The sequence below is a fragment of the Coloeus monedula genome (assembly GCF_965178545.1).
Source record: "Coloeus monedula genome assembly, chromosome: Z".
NCBI classification, from domain to species: Eukaryota; Metazoa; Chordata; class Aves; order Passeriformes; family Corvidae; genus Coloeus; species Coloeus monedula.
Window position 1 is genome coordinate 12,106,337 of NC_138822.1, and position 21,314 is coordinate 12,127,650.

The window sequence follows — 21,314 nt, forward strand, 5'->3', positions numbered from 1 at the left end:
CACATCACCCATGTCACAGAAGGCAAGGGCAGGGATTGGCAGAATGAACTGCCTGCTGTAGATCAGGCTGGAGCCCATCTAAGGAACCTGTAGCTGCACAAATCCATGGAATCTGCTGAGATGCATCTATGAGTCTTTAGGAACCTCAGGTTCTCTATTACATCTGAGAAGTCATCACAGTCCAGTAAAGCTTCCACAGACTAAAAAAGAAGATAACCCCCATTATTACAAAAGGAAGAAAAGGAAGACATGAGGAACTACAGGCCAGTCAGTCTCACCTCAGTGCCCAAGGTCATGGTGTAGATCCTCCTGGTAACTATATTGAGGGACATGGAAAATAAGGAGGTGACTGATGGCAGTCAACATGACTTCAGTGAGGTGCTGGATTATGCCCCCTAAAGACCAACAAAGCTGGTGAAGGGTCTGGAGCACAGATCCTATGAGGAGCAGCTGAGGGAGCTGAGGGTGTTTACCCTGGAGAAAAGGAGGCTCAGGGGAGACCTTATCACTCTTACAACTGCCTGAAAGGAGGGTGTAGCCAGGTGGGCGTTGGCCTCTTCCTCCAAGGAACAAGGAATACCACAACAGGAAAAAACCTCATGTTGTGCCACAGGAAAGTTTAGACTGGATATTGAGAACGTTTTCTTCACCAAAAGGGTTCTCAAGTATTGGAACAGGCTGCCCAGGGAAGTGATTGAGTCACAATTTCCAGAGGTATATCAGAAGACTTGTAGATGTGGTGCTTAGGGACATGGTTTAGTGGTGGATTTGGCAGTGCTGGGTTAACGGTTGGACTCGATGACCTTAAGGGTATTTGCCAGCCTAAGCAATTCTGTGGTTCTGCTTTATTAACAAAGCACCTTATTCCTGCCTGTGAAGTGTGAATGGTTTCTCATTTGCCATACTTACAGTTAAACTGTAAGTATTGTGCAATGTTTTTATGACCAATTCAAAGAGTACCCTAATTAGTGTTTACCATGCAGTGATAAGCAACTGGCTTACACAAATTCAAACTAACTGTTTTCACTAGGAAACCTCTCTACAGCTGGCATAAACAAAGATGAGTGCTTATACCTTTTTCAAGGCAAATCTATTCATTCAATAATAACAACTTTCATATTTATAAACCTCCTGTCATTTCTTTAGCTTGCTGGCATAACCCGTAACTAATCTGACAAACCCTTATTAACAGTGTAAGCACTAAAAAAAAAAATCAAGAAATCAATATCATATCTCAGCTACTTTATTATTTTATGAACATTTCAAAGAGATCAGAAAACTAGCAAGAAAGCATTGAAAACCCATTTGTTGCAACCTATCAGCTTTACTGTATTTAATAAGCACATCTATTTCCTGGACACCTCACTCTGCCATGCTATACTTATAATGTGAAAGCATTATGACACAAAAAGATATACCTCATCTTTCTTTTAAGAATATCTAACAAAGAGGACAATTCCCAAGACATGATCACGATGATTAGAGATTTTTTTCAAAAAATATTATTCCCATAAACAATATTTCCATAAAGGCCAACTATATTTTGCACAATACACAAAATTTGCAGTTCTTAATTACTACAGACTAAGAAAAATAATAACTTGAGAACAAGATGGTTTATGATAAATCACAGCTGTTTCTGTACCTAAAAAGCACACATACCTTTTCCTAAATGTGTATTTATACTCATGTATCTAGCTGTTCCTGTAAGGCTCTTGTGTTCTCGATATGGTATGTGCTTCTTTGTTTCTGGATCTACGTACTCCTTTGCCAAACCAAAGTCTATAATGTGAATAATTTGCTGGGTTTTGTTTCCAGGTCGTCCTATTAAGAAGTTCTCAGGTTTTACATCTCTGTATATCAAGTTCTTTGAATGCACATATTCCATACGAGAAATCTTCAATAAAAGAAAAAAAAGAAGACAAGAAAGTTTAGTTTAAGTTTCAGGTTGCCACATTAAAATGTGTTAGAAGCTAAATATCTTACACTGGCTTTACATTTAGAAGATCACCCCTCCTAGTATCTTAAGACTGAAGGGATATTGTTCTTAACAAAGTATCTCCCAGTTAAAAGTCAATGAAAATTGTACACTTTCCCAAAGCAGATATACCAGTTCGTGTATTGGAAACCTTCACATTGGACATTAGTCATTAATCTTGTACATAATAGAAGAACAACTGCCACAAGCATATTTTGTGTACATTAAAAGTAAAACCAGAAATTATGCCAGGCAGTAAGCAGCCAAGTTTGATGTACATGAATTACATATTAAAGGTATAAATAAGAGAGGCACTGAAAGTTCATCACTATGCACATACTGTCCATTGTACCTGGACAGGACCTAATTTCTATCAAAATTTCCATATTCAGAAAGGAACAGGAAGTATTAATAATAAAGCTGATCTTTGGATCTGTCAGGTCTTGAGCATTTTAAAAGAAGAACTTGGTCATTTTGGCTGTAAATAAGTTCAATGTGTCTGTATGTCAGTAGTTGGAGGCCTGTTACACAATTTACAGCCATGTTTTAAACAGCTATTTTTAACTTTCACAGGTAAAAATATCACTATTTAGGGAAGTGGAAATCTGGTAAACATGCACAGCCTTAACTGTTCTTCTTTCCACTTCAACCCACCCTTAGGTCAGAACCAAATAAAGAAATCTTCAAAAAAAAATAATAATACTTCAGTAAATAATTTTGTGCTATAACTTCTGGAAGGGTTTGGGGAATTTTTCATTTTTCTATTTGCTTTCTTGCTTATAGGAATGCCCAGGAAAAAAATATTTATGCTATTTAGGAGTCCCATAATACAACTACTTCTGTGGGCTAAAGTTATTTTTATTTCTTTAAGGTTTTCTTTTTTGAAAGAGTATGTTGAACTAAAATTCACATTTCAGGTTGCAACAAGAACTCAGAAGACAAAAGTAATTACATTCAAGAAATGACCTGAAAAACTGAAACAAAGTGAATGAAAGTAATATAAAAACTGGAACAAAGTAAATGAAAGTAATAAAAGAGTATTCCTGTTAAAACTGTATCACAAGTAGATTAAATACCAACACCAATTTAAAACATAAGAAGCGCAAATCTAAGTGAAATAAGCATTTAAGCCATTGAAGACTGATTTAGTTATTCTAGTGAACACTCAAATTAACATCTATTCTACTTACCAACTGTATGGCTATCATAAGAACGGTTTTAAGAGAAAATGTCCTACCACACAAGTCAAATAAATCTTCCAGACTAGGTCCAAGTAGTTCTAGCACCATAGCATTATATTTGCCACATGGGCCAAAATAATAAACCTGAGGTATTCCATCTGTAAAATGAAAATACAAAGTAATGATAAGGGGTTAAATAAGATTAATGAACACACCAATAAAATTCCTACCCAATTTCAAGTTGATCTTAAGTTAAAAATACATTTTTCACATAAAAGAAAAAATAAACCTGATGAAAACTACAGGTAAAAGATACCACAGGAACACTGAAGATAGTCACAAAATATTTAATGAAATGGTACTATTACATATTTGACTTGTGAAAGCTATGAAGATTTTTATAAAAAAATTAAAATTAGAACCTCTCTATTTCTTGTAACCATAAATTGAGACAGGATTTTAAAATGCTATGAAGAAAGGCTTAAATAAGCTCTTTTTACAAAAAAAAATACACTTAAACTAAACTTTTTAAATTAAGACTATCCCTACCTTTAACATAAAACCACCTTATTATCTAGAGAAATCATTCTAAAAAATCAAAAAAAGAGATTAATGAACCCAAGAGTTTAATGATATATTAAGTCTGGGCTTTATAGTTTTATATGAACACCTGCCTTAGGAAGACAGGCAATCCAGAAGTTTGAAAATATAAACAGTTAAAGCCTTATGATCCAATGTTACTTCCACCTTTTCGTCCAATATGCATTGTGTGTCTATTTAATTAAAAATAACTTGGTATAATTGCTTCTACTCATTTTGTACTTTTTCACATGCAGAGGATGTCTTCTTCATTCAGCAGAATAAATTTTGTTCACTTAAGGAAGCAAATTATTCCAGATTTTGGGTTTTTTGTTCTTCAGTAGGTATCCTCTGTTTCGTTTATTCCAAATATTCAACACTCTGAAAATGTATTCTTCTTTTCATGTGAGCTTTTCCTACAGTGTCCACAGTTACAATACACAGAAGTACCAAACCTATTTCCAGACCTCAATGAAACAATGGATTTCACCATCATTCTCTGTAGGACGAACGTAACCCTAACTCTGTTTTTTCTGAGGTATATAAAGCCCTCAATTTTTGATACCTTACTACAGTGACACTTACATTGAGGGCTCAAATTTGTAATTGTATTCACTACAGCTCTGGTTAAAAAAAGAATTTTAAAAATATTTTTTCAGCAAAACTAACATCAAATGAATGCACTGTTTTTAAGAGGTTTTTCACTAATCTCTTTTCCTACAAGAAAGAAGATCCCCTAAAAATCCAGTTTAACTGTTCATTTTTCACATGACTTGAGCTTAAATTTATTTTTAAATACGTATCATCACACCTATCTCTATACTAATATACTTAAAATGCATAATCATATGCACTTTAGGAAGATTTTGCAGGAGTAGCTTATCGCTACTAATGAAGAAGCATAGAACATACCACATTCTGTATCAGAATGTGGTACAAGATAGTGTTCTTCAATATAAAAATATCATCCTGAGTTATCAGATAGACACTTAAAACACTCAATCTTCTGATTAGATAAGAATTAGATGAGAATTCCAAAACATACCAAAATTGTGTTTAACATGTTATAACTTCTGCACTGCATATGCAGCATCCTATCTAAAATTACCCAAGTAGACAAATAATTTGATATTAACAGTTCAAAGTACTAGAAGTTAGGGGCTTTGGTTCTTAATCAAAGCCCTCTTAGTGCTTTCACTTAAAAGCAATAAGCGAATACCAAGCTGTACTTACATTCTTTCTTCACGCCTCTACATCTCCAGAAGTCAAAAAGTAACATGCTACTAATAAAAATGTATATGAGGCTTTTTCTCCCAATATAGAGAGATAAATGTAAGCTCTTTTATATATGTTTAAGAAATATTGGTTAAGTTAAAAATGAAGAAACTCTAAGTTTTAGAAAATTAAGAATGACCTATTTTGTTGACAAGATATTCCCCTACTTATTACCAATTAAGAGGATGTATTTTATTTCCATTTTGAATTATTCCAGTTCAAACCATGGAAGAATATAAGAAGGAAGTCCTCGGAGCCTGTAAAATGCATCCCAGTCTTCTTGCTGTGAATTTAAAGAAGTCATTGTTCTTAGGTTTCTTGACCAATAATTAATTGGATTACCATTCAATCCTTTCTAGTACCTTGACAGATCTTCTAAATCTTCTTTTTTGATGTCACTAAAAGTTAGATGTAACTTCCTACTCTTCCACCAAAGTATAAATTTACTTGTGGCCAAAAAACAGATTCACTTATTCCCACTTTAACATTTAAACATCTTTCCTTTCTAGGTTTAAAACTGAATATAGCATCTTCTTTTCCAGATATGAGTCATATTTGTTTATCCCTAGATACCTTCCACTTGCTGACAAGTAAAACACTTTCATTTGAATGCGCTCCATTGACTAAAGCAATCCACAACACTTATGTGACTGCCCTGCCATAAAATTGTAAATCTATTTTAAACCAGCATGATTTGAGTCCTATTTTACTCTTGACAAAAATCAAAAAAGTCTTGACTTGGAAATTAACTATTTCAACATCACTTGGACTCCAGTTTCTTCTTCTAGAAAAGTTAACTTTCATTAGCCACCTAAAAATTACTGCTGTACACTTCTGGTCTCCAAAATCAAGTCGAAACACCCCAAAAGTATTTGACTGTCCACCGTGGGGGGAGGGGAGGAATGCTAAAGCAGTTCTGTGGATTTATGGATTATGTTGTTTAATTTTCAGTCAAATGCTTTAGTCCACCATGTTTATGTACATGATGTTTTTAAAGGAAGATTTTAAAGCTGACAGATCTGATTTCTTCTAAAATGATGAAAGGATAAAAACATTAGAATAAAGAAAATATGACTAGTAGATTAAACAGTATCTGCCAAACCTCTTTAAAGTAAAGAAAATAATGTAGACATTATTTTTGCTTTTGTACCATTATCCATCTCGGTCACTGTCTATTTCATCACTAAACCTCATTTGAGACTGCATGTTGTTCACTCAGTTGTCTAGAGCAATATACATGACTAGCACAAACACACTTTTGTATCTTAAAGAAAAAATTCCATCTACTTGCTCTGACACAAATACTACATTGCAGCTTCAATGATTGTGTGTGTGTGTGCCACCATTCAGGAAAAAAAATTGATAAAGAGGCAACAAAGATTGACTGCCAAAGGAATATGCAACCCATAGGTCAACGGCAATACTACTTGTATTTAACCTCATCTACTACTGACGTGATTTTGAGCTGTATCTTGGCAAAACATCTCTATACAATACAATCTGTAAAGATATTAAGGTAGTAAATAGATTTCCAGTGGTTTTCAGCTTTCTGTAATATCCATTTCCTTTTAGAGCTTTCTCTAAACCAGTCAAGAAACAGACTGATGTGATCTGCATTATATCCTGTTGCTTAGAGTCTGTTAAATCAGACACATAAATGCCAGCAAAACACACAAGACTGCTCTTGCAGATCAAGGTGTTCTGCATTCACCTTCCCATACCCCACTGCCTTTCATTTCCAGTTTTTATTCTCCTATGTGACAATTCATTGGACACAAGCCAAATACCTTAAACTAGTTGGAAGACTTGCAGCTGTCTTTCACGGCACATTCATACTGGTACTCTGTAAAGGATAAAAATCAAAAAACTGCCACAAACACAAGTATTCCCTACTTAGTCTATGGAATCTGGTTTGAATCCTCTCAAAGAAGTGATTATAAAACCCAGGGTAGGGTATACTGACTTGAGCAAAAGCAGCATACACAGAAGGTCATACAATCTCTGGAAACATAGCACCTTAATGCTACTGAAACCATGATCAGCCACGAACTACAAAACTCTGAACATGGAATGAGACACTATATCACTGCAACACCCAGACTACATTTCTTACTTAGAAATATATGTTTGCAAAAAGAAGAATAGTAATATAATAGTTAGATCTATTTCAAAGGAAAAATCTTCCTAAACTAGGAAGACATAGATAACTAGGAACTAGTTATTTACATTACTAAAACAGAATTAGAGATGCATTTTATTGTAATCTTTATTAAATATCCATTTATGAAACATTCACTTTGTTCAGTGAACTGTATTATCAAGCCTCCTTTCACAATTAGAGCTATCTACTGTGTGCTTCACAACGCCCACAATTAATCTCTGAAACCTGTGTTATGTCACAATAGAAAATCAATATAAATTTTTGCATACAACCAGGCTTCTTATGGGCAGTTGTGAAGGATTGGTGTGTGCTTATAAGTGGGAACGCATGTGTCAGCGCTTTAATGCTTGTAGCATTGCTGATAACCGTGCACGCTACCGATCCACACCACTTTAGCTATACAGACCACCGAAAGAACATGTGGATTACCTGGGCTAACCAAACAGACCAAGATTCTTTTTGCTTATCTTTAGCAACACCTTCTGATCCCTTCCGTACCTGCCTTATTGGGGTTCCATTAGCAGAAACTAGTAGCCTCAAAAAATATACCCTTAGCTATTCAGAGCCAGAAACTGCACTCTCAACCTTTTGTAATGCAAGCCATTCCACCCTCACTGATCATTATCTCAATGCTCACCTCACCACTTTTAACATCTGCAATGCCCTTAAAATAAAGAAAAACCCTTTAGCTGCCCAAGCACGAGCAATTGCCTTAGGCCTTAATACATCTATGTTTGAGCCACAAGAGCTAGATCTCTTAGGCTCTCAGCCCCGTCCCTATTGTCTTATGTTTAAAGGCAGTCACTTTGACAGTAGCACCAGCCCCCAACAGCCAAACAAAGACAGCACATGGCTGAGCCCTACCACCTCATGGTACTTTAACATCACAGTGTACTGCAATGGCTCAGTATGGCCAGTTGATAATCCTCCACAAGAACCTAGGGCTTTGTCCTCAGGAACTTTCCTCATTTTATGGAGACAGAGCATGGCCAGGAGTGCCTTCTAAACGTGCTATTTTGGGAAACTAACAATGTTTGCTCCTAGCATTCAGCAACTACTAAATGTTACACACAAGCGATCACGACAGAGCATTCTTCCATTGGATCCTAACTGCAGAGACGATGTGCAACTACGGAAAACTCCTGCTGTCTTTTTTGCTTCTCTTCTAGTCCCAGGAGCTGCATCAGCACGTGTCCTCACTCAGCTTAGAAGGTTGGCATGTTGGACAGGCAAGCAAGCAAATGTCACCTCACACCTGATAGGTGAGCTTGTTGCAGACGTGGATAGCTTGCGCCACGCTTTATTGCAAAATCGTGCAGCCATTGATTTTTTACTGTTAGCTCAAGGTCATGGATGCAAAGATGTAGAAGGAATGTGCTGCTTTAACTTATCAGATCACAGTCAATCCATACACTCTCAGCTCCAATGGCTCACTGAACATACCAAAAAGCTCACAGTTCAAGACAGTCCTTTCGATGGATGGTTCCAGAGAACTTTTGGGGGACTCGGAGTTTGGGCCGTAAGCCTCATAAAGGAAGGTCTCAGATGGGTCGGCATTATACTTTTGCTATTGCTTGGAGCACGCATTATGTTTTCTTGCTTAGCCAAACGTGTAGAACAGTTAACTCAGGGAGTTTTACTCGCTCAAACTAATAAAAACGGGGGAATTGTGAAGGATTGGTTATGTGAGAAGGGACATATAGATTCTTTGCAGCTTACTGATCTAAGAAGCTGGCTACGTGAGAACGGGCACATAGACCCTTGCAGTTAGCTGAGCAAGGTCTCACAGAACACTGCACCACACATTATGTGTAACAACTGAAGTTGCAGAATATTACATGTATCTTGCTCAAGAACTGAACCACCACTGAGTCTTATTGCTGAGCTATGGGTTTATCTGCAGAGTTAGCAAGGATAGGTTTTGGCAGCAAAACAATAGACATCTGTGGTTAGAAGGCCAGAGAAAAAGAAGAGCTGCTGACCACAGAAGGGGAACTAAAGGAGGGGTTAGAGATCAGCTTAGATGACGTGAACCACTTAGAATGCGCCTTTACGAATATGCATGAGCCCATTATTAATAGTATATAAAAATCTCTGGTACAATCAATAAATGGATTCCTGTTGATCACTCATACTGAGCGTCTGGGTTTCCCCTCTATCGCGACAGGCAGTAACAGCTGTTTCTCAGAAACATTATCATGTGACTCTATTATGCAGCTGCCATTCTTACCAGATCTCTCACACTTATTCTAAGGGAAAAAATTGCTTTACATTAAGCCAAGTGCTAGAAAACGATTGGCATAAAACAAGAAAAACTACCAGCAACATTTTTTATAGTTATTGTTGGACTACCCTTAAAAAATAAATTAGATATTATCATCATTGTTTATCCATATAAACATAAATATTAGCATATTCACATTAATAATTAAGCAGCTCAACCTTCCTATTAAAGGAAGCATATCAGCAGCAAAAACTCAAAACTGAGTCAGTCTTCCCCAAACTCACAACAAAACCAGAGCAGTCATCAGTACACAGACTACCAGTGCCTAGGAACAGACTGCTCTTCAGTCAATAGATTCGATATTTGATTCAGTTTAAGTGCTCTAACACTACATTCTTAAATCAAGCAGAGAAAATTATTTTCTAAGATGACCTGCATGTTTGTTTTTCTTACTTAATATAGATTACAAACCACTTCAACTAACTGCTTATTGCTTATTCCCCAACATAATAATCCCAGTCAAATTAAAACAGAAGTAATAAAGCAGGACAGCATTACTAAAAAAAAAAATTAAAGAAACAGCTCTCAGTTTAAGAGCAAATTCTCATCTACCTACCTAGAAGTATAGCTCAAAGCAATATTCACATGAAGGTACTAATAAAAGTCACTTTGCATGTATACTGAATGATGGCTAGCAAGATGTATAGAAAGGATATGAAGTGAGACAACTCAGATATATCTGTAAGAACTGATAAAATGTTATTTAGATATGTAAATTAAGACTACCCTGAACTGACTTACTTGCTAACTCTGTAGTTCATAGCTAGACATTTTGTCTTCAATTTCCAGTGCTCCTGAGCATTAGAAACATAACACCCTTCTTTTAGAAATTAAATAATATTCTAAAATCTGAAGTTCCAGTACATTATTGCTGCTTTAACTAAATACCAGGAACATTCAATTAATATATTTGCACATATGTCACATTTGAATATTCTCATAAAAATCTTCTTTTCAAACTCACTACAAACCTTCGTAACTTTCATAATGTTTATCCTATAATAGCAGCAAGACACCAAGCCCAGAATATCTTGAAAAATACCGAATTAGATTATTTTAAATTGCTTCTAGAAGATCCATGAACAAAAATAAACACCTGACACATTAATCTAGCTGTAGGGCTTTGTTTCTAGCACTACACTCAAGGAGACTTGCTATTGAGATACTTACTCATGATACAATATCAATCTATTAGTGTAAATTACAGTCGACCAACTGAGAGAGAAATTAAGAAATTATTGTACGGAAAATTTTGTCTTGGACACAGATTCTGGATACACCACGATGAAATCATGCTGGACTGCATTTCCTCCGAGGCTGAAGTGGAAGGCAAGGTGGCTACAGCACAGGGGATGAACTAGAAATGGTCTTACTAGAAATCTGAGAGCCCGTTACCTTCTCCCAGTGGTTCAATGACAGACTAAAAAAAAGTCACCTGTAATTATCTTAAATATAGAAGATAGCTTGTCTTTCACTGGCAAAGTCTGCTTCACAGATTCCATATCCTGAATAGAGCTGTACAAGAAAAATTAATAGCTGTCACTGAACACTCAGATCTCACACACACTGGCTAAAGCTGGCACGAACTGAAATTAGATGAAGAATCACATTTTCTCACCTTCTTAAACATTTTTGTCTTTATCTGGAGGAAAAAACATGAATACTGAACTACTGAACCACATTCTTGGCCTTTGGCCCAACACATTTCCAACACAAAAAAGAAAACGATAAACAGCAATGTTTAACCTACTATTCCACATGAAACTGTGTATAAGGCACCTCATAACAAAAAGTGTTCTTGCCTTAAGGTACTCTGCCCCCCTCAAAATCAGAAACTCAGAGTATTTCAAACTCATTTTGCTACATTCCCAAACCAAAATGAAATTATCAATGTGGCAAATCGTGACATGCTTTAAATGCTAAAATACATATTCTACTGAGCTTGACTAGAAAACAGTGAGCAGTCTCCACTGCTCTACAACAGCTGCTGCCTACCACACACACAAATGCTTCACACCTCCCTGGCTGCAGCTTCTCAGGATTACCTACAGCCCAGTTTTACACCAACAGCATTAACTAGTCAACGTGTACACAAGTCATCTGGTAATATTTCTGTATCTTCCAAAATCACATTATGCCCACATTGAAATCTTCTTGAATCACTAATCCAACAGTTACATTTTATAGCTGCACAAGTACTATGATTCTGTTGTGTCAAAGGCAGGCTCACATGATCTCAGAACTGAAAAGAGCATTTTTAGATAGCAATACAGAGTACATCACATGAATGTTGGTACCAAATCACGACAATTCATGTACAAAATGCAATACTTAGCACTCATTTCCCACTGGCCATTACCTTCTTAAATACAACACCTTTTTCCACTGTACACAAATATATCCTATACACTGACAGGCCAAAAATCACCCTGTAAGAAAACTGTTTGGCTTCCAGTTTTTCAAGTGGAAGTGTTCACTAGATTTCAACTCAAAGAACAGATGTACAAAAGTTAAGAAAAATAAAATCTGATTTACAGTATTGAGCATCTGCCTTGTCTGTAACATTAATACAGCAGTTTCACCACTAGGATAATCCAGAGCTGAACATATCTGTGACCCGTTTTGAGATCTGTGATCTCAAAAATGACATTAAATGAAAAAAATAAAATCTAATTATAGATACCCTTCGCTGCTATAAACAAGAACTACAGTAAGTGTGTTCTAACAGCAGCATTACAAACAGGAGCTCTGCTAAGTCATTTTAAGCAGCAGAAGCTGCTTGCCATTCTTTTGCTTCACTTGTCAGGTAATTAAGAACAAAAGAGATCCCATTCACTTGCAAATCCTCCCAGTCATTATGATAATGACCCATTTATTAAGAGAGGTTAGAAAAATCAAGACAATTAAAGCTGAGTAGTTTTTACACTCTTCAACACATAACAACACATAACTTCTTTTATTTACTGACTCCTTTCTGCCAAGGGAAACTGAACCATACTGTAAATACCTATCTGTCAGTTAAATTACAGCATAGCGCATGAAATACACCTACAGCCCATCTTCTATTCACGCAAAGAAAGGCTGATAGCATAAAAGATGAATTCAAAAATCAACAGAAAATACAAAACTGTTTTCTATTAATTCCAAAAGCCTTAGTGCAATTTCAGGTAAGAATTCAGCCATAGTTCTATTTGGAGTACTGCATCTGTAATAGTATATTAAGTTTTTCTTATAACTCATAATTGTGTATTAAGAAAATACACAATGAACAAAATTTATTAGAAGCAAAGATATTCTAAATTCCATCCATATGTTGCTCATTCAGTTGACTAGAAATTTCTGCATATTGACTAATGATCTCAAACTTCCCAAGGAAAACACCCTCGTAGTTACTGAATGACAAAATTATCGCAGAAAAGAGAACGCAATTTTCATAAAAATCTCTATTCATATATAAAACCTAAATGAAAGCTAAATAATGATGAAACTAAAATAAGCCACATCTTTAAACTAATTTTAAAAGCTACTTTTAATAAGTTTGAGGTCCATTCCCCTAAAACATTAAAAATATTTCAGAAAACCCAAAAGCACAGAAACTATTTCCTCTTTAAGAAAGATTCTTCACATTTTTTTCCTGACAAACATCTACATGTTACTGCACATTCACAGGCATTTCAAAGAGCATATTTAAGAGTAAAGTTACAGTTACGCCTTCCTTATGAGCAGATCCTCTCCAAAGGAATATAGTTTTGAAATGTTAATTCTTACTCATGCAAGTCAAAACCACTTTTTATTAAATACAAGGAATTAATACTCTTAGTTCCAAAGTGCTGTGCATCAAAACTGCGCATCTATCATATTTCATGCCTCAGTGAGGAGAACTATAAAAGATCTGATTTTTTTCCTCCCTCAAGAAGGGATTCAAGACACAAAATAGCACAGATTGATAATACATATATATATACATGTGTGTGTGTGTATATATATATATATATATATATATATATGTATGTATGTATAAACCCAAGTTACAAGGTCATTAGAAAAGAAATAAAAGGGATACTATAAAAATAAATAAATAGACTTAGTAGACAAATACTGGCTGGAGAAAAGGAAATACCAAGAAAACATAAAATTTCAAAATGCTGCTCCTTTCATCTAGGATGCCCAGAAGATCAGAGGAAGCAGAAAGATGCTCTATTAAAAACAGTTTGAAGGTAAAATAATCTCTAATCCCAAAAACATCTTTACTTGCTTTCAGGAAGATATTACCAGAAAATAACCTAATTTTCTTCTAGAAGTATTTGTTCACATGTTAACACCTCTCCTTCCTCCTCCTGCCACCTCCAAGTCAAGTGGGACTTCACGGGGGCTACAGGAATTTTATCCCTTAAGCTTCAGGTTATTTCACACTAAGCATAAGGCAATTTTTAGCATAAACTGTGGACTTCGGAGTTCTTAATTGTGAAAAATATGGGGTTTTTATAGAAAATAATGGCTCTGCTTACAAGACTGCGAATGAGTACTGGGAGTACTATTCTCTTTTCACCAATTATTTCTGAAACCATAGTTAAGTAGTCACCTGCTATTATGCATGTAAACATGAGGAGACCAAGGGGAAGCACAATTTAGTACAACCAAATGCAAAATACACAATCCACACAGTTGTAAAGCTATCAGCCAAATTACAAGTTTGTGTGAATAAACAAAACTAGCTAAGTAAAAGACTACTTCATCATACGAAAGCCTGCAAATGTGTATTTTTAGAAGCTTAAAAGACAGAAAGCTTCACACAATTTTAACTGCTAGCATTGTGTGTAATTGTGTATCAGAGAAACCTTCTATCTGTACACAATCACTCTATTTCAAATTTCTTCAAGCAATGGCAGCTATTTTTATACCTGATATGGCAGAGTCCTCTGCAACTTGCACACTGAAGACCACTTCCTTCAATCTACTCTCTCTCTGACCAAAGTATAACCACTGCCCATAATGCAATACTGCCTGTATGGACAGACTTGGCATGAGATTTTTTACTATCTCCTGTTTTACATAGGAGTTTTACATACTTGCTTCCTGAATTTATCGCTTGGAGGATCAACTTTCCAACACTACGTTTTCAACTGTTCATGAGATAAAATTACTTAAATCTATGCTTGACAGTAAATACACGTCACAAAAAATCAGTAAACTCAAACCAACTGCCACAGACTACATGAGAACAGAAACTACGTAATACTGCAACTTTTTTTCTGAAAATCATAGGCTGCATAACTTCCTCGGCTTGATGGCCCAACTCCTGCAAAGATGGAAAAAGAGACTGCCGCCAAAAGAGAAGGAATCAGCTTTTTTTAACTTCTACATAGATAGGAACAAGAAAATTACTTTCTTCATAATGAGCCTTTGCCATAAAATCCATTAAAGTATCTCAAGTGGGGTGGGGTGCCTGAGAAAGGCTCAAAAAGGAGCTTTGAAGGTTCTGTGCTGGAAGAGGCTTTCACTTTTGAATTAAAGAAGGTTATTGCAAAAACAAAGGAGGTCTATAACCAAGTTCTTCATAAATATTGATGATGCTTAGTAAGCCACCAGCTCTATCTTCATGTTTTCACCCTAAAGGTCACCTCGTCTTCATGCAGAGAATCAGACAGGTTTCAGTACTTCAATAATGCATCAGAGAAAGAGAGAAAAGTTGTTGCAACCAGCAAATAGGGTTAAAAAGACCAAATGATATCTGAAGTAAAGCAGAATAACTTTGACTTCACTATGTTCTTACACTAAACACAGTTCCCAGTCTTATTCAGTAAATAAAAAGGTAAACATAGTTACATTCACTAAGACATTTTCCCAAGAAATACTCCTAATAAAGGGTTGCTACCTCTCAGGAGCAGTGCCTGATTTCTACCCTCTGAACTAGAAATTACAGCTTTATTCTTACCTCTACTACACAGCTCTTTCACAATTTTAGATAGTTACACCTTTATATTCACAGATAGACTGTACCTAACCTGTGGGTAGTCATGCCCCATTAGTTAAGCCCTTAAGATCTCAGCTTTCTACTCATCAGCTATTTCACAATGCTAGTGTAAGGTATGCTGGTAATTTAAAACTTATTACAAAAAACCACCCATACATCATAGTCTGATGACTTTCTCCAAATAGCAAGCATATAAGACTCAAGATTTTGACTACCTATCTACAACTTTATTTTCCATCTAGGAAGAGAAACTGACAATGCTGTGTTTTACAAAGAATAATCTCTAAAAATTCCTGGTTGCAAAGCATTCTTAGTACAGCAGCAAAAAAATTTCTGTATTAATTGAGCATATTAGAAACTATGTTTCACCAGATGTAGTCTTTAACGAGGAGCATGAAATTTTGAAAGCTACCTGAGAAACACTATCCCATCAGTGCAGCAATGAGCATATGATCCTGAATTTTAACTAAAAAGGTGAAACTAGTAATTTAAAAGTATTAAACACACACATTCAAAGTAACAAAATCAAAGTGGTATGGGCGTGTTCATTGTGTATTCCCTTTGAGAGACAATTTTACATACTAAGTTGGATTTTATTCTGGTTTAAGCACAACTAAAATCACTGTTACAAATTCCAGGCTGCCTTTGCTAATAAACCCCCAAACACATGTAGAAAACCACTGTTAGTGGTCCACTCATAAAACAAGCTTCTACATTAGTAAAAAAAAAAAGGTAAAAATAGTTAATTACATGACCTATTCTAGGAATAGTTTCAAGGAAGAGATGCCAAAAGATTTCTTTTTCCTAGGTTATAGCTGATTTAGAGAATATCTGTACTCACTTTACTAGTGTAAGAAACTTCACATCTTCCTAACTGATTAAATGCAGTTTTGTGAAAGGCACAAAAAATATGTGAAAAATTTAAGGTATCGCTCACCTATAACATCAAAAGGTGACAATTGGATCATTTAGGTGACCATCATAAGAGTACTTCTGGGTATAAAAGCAACAAGGGGAGTGAAATGAGAAATTCAAATATTAAACTGCATTTAAACTTTTTCTACAGGTATTTAAGAGGTTTAAAACTAGCAAGCAGCAATATACACTGTATCATTAAAATGAAGTAAAGTAAAACTGAATCTGAAGCTATTTAAATACCACATCAATTTTAATTAAAATATGTGATTAGTAGATTAGCAGTGTGGAGATCTGCAGAATTTTGTCAAAGACTTGTACTGGGAATAGTCTAAGATTACTTAGTTTAAGGTGCACCTGTATGTAAACAAATGCTGTGATAGGTAAGATCTATTAAGTAGTCAGGACTTCATAGATACACTTTAAAGAGTAGAGAAAAAAATGTTAGAATACGGAATGTATACATTAATCCTCTAACTCATGGGGGTTTTTTCTGCTTTAAGTAGCTAGGAACACTTTATTAAATAGATTTATACCTCTAAACCAGAAAACTTCAGCCAAAAATTGACCCTATATTACATCACAGTAAAATGCATTACACTGCTTTTTTACCTCCAGATCCTAGCTGCTTGTAGAATCTGTATTCCAAATGTAGCTGTGGTGCTCTCGACTTCATTGGCTCCTGATTTAAAAACAAAAACAACATTTAAAACAAAGCCTAAAAACGAATATGCTAACCTACTACCAGTCAAACTAGCCCTACTGCTTCCAAGCAACACAGAAAGTTTGAATGTTTCTTCCAAAGTGACTGGCAATAACGAAACAGAGAAAACTAAACCTCCCTCAGGTGAGACTAGTGCATATAAGGATATTTTCATCTTGTATTGCTCCACTGGACCAGGGTTCAACATGCGAACCAAATAACAGACACACAATGGAACAGCTAAAAAGTAGTATGTTTCTCTAAAGCACATGGATGATATGTCCTACATTTCTCAGAAAGTGGCATTACTATACAGCTTAACAGATTGAAAAGAACCTCCGAACACCTAATACATGATAGGCATATCTTTGTAAGAATAAAGTCTTATCCTAGGATCTTAACAAAAAATACCAAATCCTTCCACCAAATAGTAACAGCTTAGCAGAAATTAAGTACCACCATTCCAAATTATAAATCCAAAACAAGCAAAAAAAAGCCCCAGAATAAGTTTGTAGTTTACGCACATTAATTAAATCGTATTTCTGTGTTTAATACACCAGTGTGTCAGGGTCTCATAGAACAAAATGAAGTGACATGAGATTAAGCAGAGGAACACACATGCAGCCCAAATGGAAACCTGAACTTCTTGAGTACCTCCCTTTGCAAAGAAAAGGTATTTTACCACAAGATTCTTTAAATGACGGCATCTTTTAGAATATATGCCTTGTGCCTTGTTTCTTCTGGTATGTAACATGATTTCAAGATTAAGCTCCACCAGAGGAGGTTTAGGTTGGACATCAGGAAGAACTTCTTCACAGAAAAGGGTGTTTAGACATTGGAATTGACTGTCCAGGGAGGTGGTAGAGTCACCATCCCTGGAGGTGTTTGAGAAAAAACTGGCCATGGCACTGGGATGTTGACATGGTGGTGTTCAGTCAGAGGTTGTACTCAATGCTGAGGTCTATTCCAGCCTAACTGATTCTGTGATCTTCCAATGCATCAGTGATAAATTGGAAACTAATTTGGTTACTACTAGAACTGCAGCACGTAGTAAGTAACTGCTAACAGAGTTATCAGCAATAACTGATACTGCTGAATATCAATTTTTGGGAAAAGCTTGGGCGAAGTGCTCATCTTTTTCCTTACTCCATCATCTTCAGAAGCTACGAGTTTATAAACCTGTGTTGTTTCTCAGTACCACGTCCAGTGCATAAAAACTATGAGCCAATGTGCAAGCATGAGAAATTTAGTCTTCTTCCTCAACCCATCTCCCTCCATGACTTAGGTGTTTCCAACTGCTGCCAAAGTCCCCGTTAGTGTACACTCATGAATTTGATCTTGCCAGGATGCTAAAGGCAGATGCCTAAAAGTAAAGAAGGACCAATGTAACAGTTTCTGCAAAAAACAAATAGAATTTACTGTATGTTTTTTACACTTCAGAGCAACCAGCATAACATTGGTACTCTGCAAAGAAGAGAGCAAGACTTTTATAAAACAAGGAAGTGTTTATTATTCAAAAATTAATTACTAAGCAAGACTAACTGGCCCATCAAAGGCCTAGTTACATTTTACAAGAAAGACACATTAAATTTATGGTCAAGTATTGAAGAGAGATACTCCGTAAAAAAACATCTTAAGTCAAAAGCAAATCAGTGCAACTATCAACCTTTCCTACTCAGCTTTCAGAGGTATGAGGAAACCCACTGTGAAGCATTTATTGAAACATTTTAACCCTTTAGAAAACTACATAAATTTAGCAACTAGTTTACTTGTAGCATACAAGTCTGTTAGTTGCAGAATACACCACACTCTACATAATGCCTAATCAAAACTTATGATTCTGCCAGCTAAGAAGAAAATATTTCAGACCACAAAACTCTGCATGTCTGCTGATTATAGTAACACTGGCTTACAGGAAGTTTAATTTTTTTCAATTATACAGTTTTGTCTCAACTGACTGTACATTAACAACCCCTCAGTGTTGTAACATGGTCCCATAAAAAGGATGAAGAACAGCTTGTATGTATTAAATTTACAGGAATAGATTAAATTAAAAAAAATTTCTAGGGAAAAGAAATAGTATCCAATTTTTAACACATACCTCCTCTTTTTCATGAACACTGCTTATGCTGGCCATCAGCAGAAAGCAGTTCTGATAAATCTCCAGAAGGCAATGTTCTCAAACAGTCGAACACATCTACTGAACTACTACACACAGCCAAAGATTGAAGCTAAACCTTGTTCAGCAGAGAGACAATTAAATACTTTTATTCCCTCCAGTAAAAGTGAAAAAAATATGGCAATATGTACTTGTAGTTCCTTTACTGACTGACTTCTTTTTGTAAGAAGGCTTAGATATCTTCCTGTAATTCCAAACATGCAAAGGGAACACACCATCTTGTTCAACAAAACTTGTAAAAGGGCAAGCACAATAACCTCTCCACATACAATTATTTCTGCACATCCCACTCTGCACTATGTAGTATCTACACATAAATGAGAAAAGACAGGAAAAGATAAATCAAGACAAAAGAATGCTAAATGTAATCTTTCACCATAAGAGTGAAAAATGCACTAGGGCATCTACAAGTCTCAAAAGAATATTCAGTAATAAAAAAAAATAAATGGCAAATCATAGTTCTTTAGTCTCATTAGTGTTTCCGTACATTTCAGCACCTAAAAATAAGCCTGAGAACACATAACTGTTCAAACATCATGTTAACCCCAGAGTCCCTTGAATCCAACTTCTCTAACCAAAAGAAACTAGTGTATTTTCTTTACTTAAATAAGCCCACACCTTCACTGAAGTATCCTGAAAGCATTGTTCCAGGATCTGCAAAGTTCTGCAAATGACCCTCCCTACCCTGCTTTTACATTCACATCTAATTATTTCAAAGCTTCAGTATTCAAACATCGACAAATTCTTTTCCCTGCAAAAGACCATTTCTCTCTAAATGAGGAATATGGGGTCTTGATGCCATCAAAGAATTATGTGCAGTTTACTGAAGTTTATGGAGCCCCAGTTACCTGAGCGACAGAAACAACTGATCCTTAGTTTATCAGAGAGGTTCTTACCCTCCTTTTTTAATTCTGTAGCATGCTTATACATTCGAAGAAAATGAAAAAGACACCTGAAATGTGAAATCCGTTTCAAGTTCATTATGAATTCTTTTCACAATTATTTTTGTCCCAAATAACACGGAATAAAATACTGTACAATTTTCAAGTCACTTCTCTTCTAAGGGGCTTTGAAAAAGCAGTTTGCTTGAACTGTAAGGTTGAAATTTCTAGTCTGATAACCCAAAGCAAAATATAAACATTCAGCTATTACCTACTTTTCATGGTTTTAGTAATTCAGTGAGAATTCAGCTCAATTTACATTCTGTCTCTGCTTCACACATTTATAAGCAATGGCAAACAAGCTATTTTCAGGAAAAAAAATTTGTTAAGAGGTAGGCTCTTGTTACAGGAAAAGACCAGTCCATTAAACAGACCTGCACTAGATTTGGATTTACTGCATTTCCTAGAGGGATTCTGAAAAGGTGTCATTCTAGACTACAGTCACCCCTTAAAAACAAAAACTGAGAGAAAAGACATTACAACCTTGAAATGAAGCACAACTTTCTTTCCAACACACACCCCTCACTTACAATTTTAGAAATTCAAATCTTTAGTGGACTAATGAATCAGTGAATTAAGGATTACAGTTTAAAAGGCAGTGATGACTATTTTGTAACTTCTTATCTTTCACCCAAAGAAAGAAAAATTGACATATTTCCAGAAGAAGTTCTGTGGAGGACTAAGCATAAGCATGTTTTGTCTCAAATATTCTGACTGTTAGGACAGGAAAAGTTGAACGAAACAGAGGGTACCATGGTGATGGAGTAGTGCTGTTCTGAGCCAGCTTCCTGCTCCTTAGTCCCCCCACAACTGACTTCCCAGAGGAGACCTCAAAGAGCTGCCTGTGCATATGCAAACACAACAGCATGAGAAGTCTTGTTTACGTAAGAGGCTGCACCAGGTTAACTATAAAAGGAAGCACACTAGGCCCCCTCACTCTCCTTTTCTATATCTTTGTTTTGCTGTCCCTGCTCTGGACCATCCATGCAGCAGGCCCAACTGCAGGAATCTACAGATCAGTGAACTTCTGTTTTCTTTCTCTTTTCCACCTAAATTTCTCTCATCCCTTGCTTTGCCTGAGCAAAGCACAGCTGTTGTATTTTTCCCTGTACCGTACAAAATGAAGGGCTTTTTAGCCACTACT

General features: G+C 35.8%; 1 protein-coding gene across 4 annotated transcripts in view; it reads right to left on the reverse strand.

Moving 5' to 3' along the window:
* Positions 1-21,314, reverse strand: part of CSNK1G3 (casein kinase 1 gamma 3) — a gene marked incomplete at its 3' end in the record, with an annotated part of 81,292 nt that overhangs the window by 25,373 nt on the left and 34,605 nt on the right. For all 4 annotated transcript variants that reach the window (XM_082301260.1, XM_082301259.1, XM_082301258.1 and 1 more), the window contains exons 5-7: positions 16,960-17,029; positions 3,169-3,317; positions 1,663-1,897 (exon numbers count right to left, since the gene is read on the reverse strand). In XM_082301260.1, the coding sequence (XP_082157386.1) occupies positions 1,663-1,897; positions 3,169-3,317; positions 16,960-17,029 (454 nt within the window). The remainder of the gene's footprint in view (positions 1-1,662; positions 1,898-3,168; positions 3,318-16,959; positions 17,030-21,314) is intronic.